The following is a 6,843-nucleotide window of genomic DNA, read 5'->3' on the forward strand; positions in this document are numbered from 1 at the left end:
AATTTAAAATAAATTGGAAAAGATCATCTCAGAGTCTCACATTTTATCCATCATTAACCACTAGATCACTCTTGATGGTAGAAATATTCTTAACCAAATTTGTTTTGCTGCTAATACAATTCCTTTTTGTATAAAGAATGAAGCATTCAAATGTTTTCCAGTTTAAGTTACAAATAGTAGTACTCCCTTCGCCACTTTGATTGATATAGTTTTAGGCTTTTAGCTATAGTTTGACTCTGTCTGGCGTTTAATTAGAAATGCAGATTTTCAAAACTTGTAATTTTAAACATGTAAGCATTTGTGCTACAAAACTTTTGAAACTTAATAGTCTTAAAAATATCATAAGTCTTAAACATATCATATCAAAACTTGTCATTATAAACATATAAATATTTGTGCTATAAAACTTTTGAAACTTGTGGTCTTAACATATCATAACATGTGTGTGGCTATAAAACTTTCTCATTAAGAAAATATAGAAATGTGTCGTACTTTTGGACTGATAAAGGAAATCGCGTGCAACAAAGTGAGTATTTACAAGAGTGAAATAACAATAGGCATAGAAATGAATATTGAGCAACATGTACTTGAGAGTTTATCGGACCAGAAGAAAAAAACAAAATAGTAAAAGAGTATAAACCTTTAGAAAACAAGTATATGCATGCCAAGAAAGAACTAACAAACAAAAGGACCATGCCATGGTCATTTGTTCTTCTTTATTTCCTTTTCTTCTTTCACCAAGCAAAAACTACAACTATGTACACAGTGATTAATCAATATCATCTCATATTTTGAGAAGAATGAATTTATCCAACAACAACATATCCACTAAGAATGAATTTATCCCAAGTCCAAAAATGATTGATTAGTGAGAATGAATTCATTCCTTCATAGCAGCAAATCAGCAATCAAATACTAGATGTGTTGCTAATGACTTACACCAAGAACAAAAGCAACACTACTGAGTACTGACAATCGCTGATAGTGATGGATTTCTGTGTGGCTATGTTGTGGAGTATACGCTTGCAATCGTAAACATGCATAATTTTCACTAAATACAGACTGAGTAGCCACATACCACTCAATTCATCAATTACACCTCAAAGCAAAATCAACTGAATCCGCAACAATCCTCCGTACGTTGGAGTACGAGATTGTTAATATCATATGAACACATTACTAAGTTGCAAATATTAAAAGGACGTTAATCAGTCAAACTAGATTTCTTCACTCTCCTTGGAAGCAAAAAAGATCGACCTGTGGTGAAGATACACTTTTTAACTTTAAGTTTTAGAATATATGTTTCCTGAAATAATTCCAATGTTAGTCGAAAAGCTCCGTCCAGGACATACCTTATCAAACCTACCAATATATCTATCAATAGTAAAACATCCTACCCAATCGTTTTAAGAGAAATATTATTCACTTAGGAACAGACTTGCCTGTAACCAGGAAACTAGGTCATTACTATCCAGCATACATACAATACACACCACACAAACAACCAAATGATGACAGTATTAGCATTCACCAATCAAGGATCAGGCAGTACTTATCCAGAAATCATGTTAATATTTGTTAGAACTTAGCAATTGCATGATAACATGGAAAAGATAGTAATTAATACACAAGGAAATGTAGGAAGATACAGCACACTGATTTTCAAACACGGACAATAGTTAGGATTTGTTTAAAGCGGAACGCTTGCCTACACAGTCAAGACTAATTAGGAGAATGCGACATAACAGTAAAATTATACATGACACAATAAATCAGATTTTTAACAGACAACAAATTGAAGAGTTAAAACCTCTATTAGTAGCTGTTAAAAGAAAAGAGTCTTCTGGCTTCAGAAGAAAGGCTCCTCAGCACCTCCAAGTCACAGCTGACAAGAGCTCCTGTTGTTTCCAGCATAGCACAAGCGACGTCTGTCGCTTCTCAACGTGAAACCCTCCTACCTGAGTTCTCTTAACAACACATTCAGCCTGGATTTCAGTCATATTACTACATGCAACAGGTGAAAATCCTGCAGAAGCAAATAGGTTTCTCCATGGAGACATCCGATCAGGGGATCGCAGGCGCCCCAAGATCATGTTCTCAATGCTAGGCTGGAGGAGAGACCTCTCAATCTTTTTCCCAATGTCTGGAGCTAAATTAGCAGCATCAATACTGGCTAAGAGTATCTCATAGTACTGGAGGGCATGGAGGAGGTGATGCTTTAAGGGGAGTTCAGTACGTTCACATCCGCGTTCGAGTGATACAACAACTTTTGGAGAGAGCTGCTTCATAAAGTGAAGAAGTGAAGGAAATGCAAATGGACAGCTTGAAATAGACCAGATTGGGAAATTAATAGCAATTGCCTCACACTCAGATGACCTCAAGGAGGATAAGGGATAAGACTTAGGGTCAAAAGAATCCAAGTTAATAACTTCAAGCTCAAATCTTATCCCCGCATCATTAGCAAACTGTGTTAGACTTTCATGCATGATGCCAATTTCGATAGAGTGGTGGGTTGAAGGAGATGCAAAGGCCGTAATCTTTAGGGAAGCCTTTCTACTGCTATTTGGAAGTTCTTGCATAAATGAGGACCATTGAGCACCAAAACCAATGTCGAAATCTATTATGTGAATTTGCTCTGCATCCCCAAGAGCTTCAAGGATAGCCTGATTGGAGGTGAAATTCATGAACTGGATAAGTGGAGATATTTCAGAGAAAGCCTTATAAGCATCCATCTTAAGCACACAATCAAACGGTGTGGGATTTCTTGGAGGCAAAAAGGTGGATGCGCAAGGCAAAAGGAAAGGCAACTGCAGAGCCTCCTTGATATAAAAAGCAGCCCTCCTAGAGGGTTTCCCGACAGGAGAAAGCTGTTGATTGAGCCGCGCCAATATCATTTGCGCGTTTGAGAAATGTCCGGCCAGCAATAGTTCAGAGGCCTGAAAAATCTGGTCATAAATAAACTGTTGTTCCTGCAGTTGATGACGGGGCACCATCAAATTACCATTACCACCACCACCAGCTGCCTCAAGCTTAGGTACAATTAACGGCTTTGGCTGAAACTGCTGAGGAGGCAGCAAATTCACTTGTTGCTGCATTTGTCCCAATTGTTGTTTCGTCAGCAACAAGTCACAACTTGCATCAAAAAACGGAACTTTAGGCAATAAAGCGCCTAAATTTGGACCAAGGGCACCCAAACTGTTGCCCGAATTGTGGCGTTTGGGCGGAGGCTGTTCAGGATTGATGTCATATGATACCGAGCCAGACATGTTAACACAAGCAGTATTCTTGAATTGGGTTTGGTTTGACATTACTAGTGGACTAAAAGGTTGAGGCTTTTGTTCTAATTTTTGCACTTGAAAGCTCTTAGCCAAAAGATTGACATTCAGATTATCAAAGTTATCATTTTTTCTGTTATTTGAGTCTATAACACAACCAAGTTTCTCAATATTGGCATTCATAGAGACATTTGAACCAGAAAAAGAAACATTATCTGAATGAGCTAAAGAACCAGTGGCTGATACCTCAAATCCACAGCCCAAATCACCATTTCCTCCTTGAAGTAATTGTTTCAAGCTGACTGATGGGTCCTCCACATCACCTGAAATCCACCTGAGAAAGCTTTGGTCTGAGCCTGCAAATTCAGGCAACAAATTATCCAAATCACCAAATCCAAGACCAGATTTTTCTGTCTCCACACCCACAGTTAATGGCTGCAGCTCAGCCACTAACTCTTCTTTCTTTCCAGTGCCTGGAACTGCAATATTTCCACCATTTTGGGCACCATAAGAACACGAGGAAGATGAAGCTGAAGGACTAGGACTTCTTGTATCCAACACAGAAACCGGTTCATTTCTTGTAAAGTTTGCATCTTTCTTGCAAATTTGTGCTTCTGGTGGAGAAGTTGAAGAAATTGAAGGCACAAAATTAGAAACACCAAGAACCCCTTTTGGTGGTAAGCTGTTATTTTGAGGTATTACAATCATCTGAACATAAAAAAAAAAAATCAGCAAACCCACAACAAGAACACCAACAATATTACCATAACAAAAAAATTAACACCAAAAATAAGAAGATAACTTGGTTTCTTGCCTTTTGCTAGTTGATGGACCTTATATTTTATCAAGATTTGAACAGTAGTGAGTTCTTCAAACCAAACCCATGAACATAAAACACAACCATTGGTTCAAAAATACAAACTTGGTCTCCACTTCATCTGGAAAAAAAAAAAAAATCAACACACACCATAACAAAGAAAAAAAGTTAACAGTGAAAGATGATATTTTTCATTTTCTTACCTTCTAGATAGATCTTATTGTTTTCAATAACTTGTCTTCCACAGAAAAACCAACCCCACAAATAGAAAACACATTCATTAGTTCAAAAATATAAACTTGGTCCCCATTTTAGCTCTTCCATTATAGAACATCACCCTTTAGACCTCTGGTCATGTACTATTCTTCTGTATGGGTTCTCTCTTTTCTTCTCTTTCTTTTTTCGTATAGAATAGAGCTACAGATAGGGCCACTAGGTAAGCTTTCTTTGATTTTCTTCTGCTAGTCTTGCTTTATTTTTCTTTGTTTTTTTCTGACCTCTTTTTATGTCACAGTCCTCTCTGTTCTGCCACGGATGTCTGCATCACAAAAAAGTAAGGAAAAAAAAAACAAAACAAGGTTGCCCTCTTTTATCTATTTCCCTCTCTGTTTTCTCTTTACTCTATGGTACTTCTTCACCCCCATTCTTTGTTTTCATCTTAACCCTTTTCCCCCCTCTCTCTCTAGTTCCTACCTTTTTTGTAGTTTGAATTTTTATTTTTATTTTTTATCGGGTATTTAGTACACTCTCCGTTTTAATTTATGTAATTTAGTTTGACGAGATACATCGTTTTAAAAAAGAATGAAGACTTTTAAAATTTATGATCTAAAATAAGCAATAAATATTTATGTGGCTGTAAATCATTTCATTAAGGATAAAAGGGAAAAATTTTAAATTATTTTTAAATATACAAATGTATCATTCTTTTTTGGACAGACTAAAAATGAAAGTATATCACATAAATTGAGATAGATAGAGTATTATCTTTACGAGTTAGGGGTAAGATCGGCCGAGGGTGTATCGAAGACAGCTTGTCTACTTTCTGAGATAGGAGTAAAGTATGCCTACACTTTACTCTCTTTATACCCCACTTGTGAAATTATATTGGACATGTTGTTGTTGTGAGTTAGGGGTAAGATCTTCATATTCTTTCTGAACTCCACTTGTAAGGTTACACTGAATATATTATTGTTATTGTCGTTGTTCAATTTTAGCATTGAAATTTCTATTAATTTGAATGTATTCCATCGTATGAAGCGAGAGTTGAATTTAAAATTTTTAATTGAGCATAGAAAACTCTATTTCTAACAAAACTCTTTTTGGTGTATTTTGAAATTTGGAAATTTACGATGGATCAGTAAATAAAGGTTTTTTGTCAGTTTTTGAGGCTTAACGAGAAGAAAGTGGTAAAAAAGTCATTTTAACTTTTGTAACATGTGTTTTACTACTTTTACCCATTGGGAAACGAGAAAGGAAAAAAAGGTGAGTCACGAACCAAAATGCCCTCAAAAAAAATATTTTAAATCAAAATACCTCAATAAAAAAAAAAAATTACTAAAGTATCTTTAGCGCAGTATTTTACTGTACTATAACACTTGACGGAGACGGAGCCGTTAAGTGCTATAACGCAGTATTTTACTGCGCTATACAAAACTTTCTCTCACCTATAGCACAGTAAAATATTGCGTTATAGGAGTCTGCCATTTTCAATAACTTCACATTTTCACTCCTCTTTACGTAGTTTATCTTTTTTACGTAGTTTAGCCGTATATTAATCATGCTTTGAGATTCCGAAACTTCAATATTTTATATAGAACTCTAGTTATATTTGTACAATTAATAAAACAGGCTCAACACATCAAGAATACGCAATACCTTGGATTGTCATTTTAGTGGTTGAAAAGTGCTCGAAGTCTTTTTTTATTTGAAGACTTGTAGTCATTATCTTTAAGTTATTTATCTTTTAGGGTTTCGTCTTAGTTTTAAATTAATGCTTAACTTTATTTGGAATGTGTCACGTTTTTTTTTATTATCAATTTAGGATGTGAAACTGTAAACAATAATAAAGACTAAGATAATATTTATAAATATGCAAAAAATAGATAATATTTACGATAAATTGTACAACACTAATGTATATACACTATCGAGGATGGGTCCCACATGTAGTGTGCCGGAGACTATCCCTAGGCCTAAGGCTCATACCATCCCCACTGCCCTCGCCATCGTCTCCATCGCCCTTTTTCCTCTTAATAACCGGGCGCTCCAAGTCATGATCATCTCCTCTTCCCCTATCCGTTGCGCCCTTAACTAGAACGTGATTCTTCTTGGGATCTAATCCCGCTGGCACGCTCAGAACCTCAGGCTGAGCTGTGTCTGGAAACTCGACCTCTTCCTCGTCGAGAGTCACCACCGCAGGCGCCGAAAGATGAACCTGAAAAGTATATAAATATTAGTACCATTTCTTATTTATATTGAATACATTAATGTTATTTATTTAATCAAACCTGTGTGTCAACGGGCGCCTGAGTAGGCTCCTGAGATGGGTGTGGTGGTGAATATGAGGTAGTCTCCTGGACGACATGCTGTTCGAAGTCCAAGTAAAGATTATAAAAATTAAATAAATATTTACCTTATATTAAATAAACTTTGTTTTAAGTAAAAAGCTTACATGCGCCTCGGTAGTCTCATGAGAAGACACCTCTGCCTCGGCAGGCTGATGAGAATGCTCCGGAATGGGCAGCTCCTGTG

General features: G+C 36.2%; 1 protein-coding gene across 2 annotated transcripts; it reads right to left on the reverse strand.

Moving 5' to 3' along the window:
- Positions 1 to 1,600: 1,600 nt before the first annotated feature.
- Positions 1,601 to 4,725, reverse strand: LOC132635084 (scarecrow-like protein 6). Of its 2 annotated transcripts, XM_060351311.1 has the most exons (4): positions 4,296 to 4,724; positions 4,090 to 4,213; positions 3,522 to 3,983; positions 1,601 to 3,089 (listed from the first exon to the last, which is right to left on the reverse strand). In XM_060351311.1, exons 3-4 carry the CDS (start codon positions 3,981 to 3,983, stop codon positions 1,866 to 1,868), a joined length of 1,686 nt encoding a protein of 561 aa, XP_060207294.1. In that variant the 5' UTR covers positions 4,090 to 4,213; positions 4,296 to 4,724; the 3' UTR covers positions 1,601 to 1,865. The 2 variants fall into 2 exon arrangements, with proteins under 2 accessions (XP_060207294.1, XP_060207293.1); XM_060351310.1 differs by having other exon boundaries at positions 1,601 to 3,983; positions 4,296 to 4,725.
- Positions 4,726 to 6,843: the final 2,118 nt, after the last annotated feature.

The sequence above is a fragment of the Lycium barbarum genome, chromosome 4, assembly GCF_019175385.1.
Source record: "Lycium barbarum isolate Lr01 chromosome 4, ASM1917538v2, whole genome shotgun sequence".
In the NCBI taxonomy this organism is placed as follows: Eukaryota; Viridiplantae; Streptophyta; class Magnoliopsida; order Solanales; family Solanaceae; genus Lycium; species Lycium barbarum.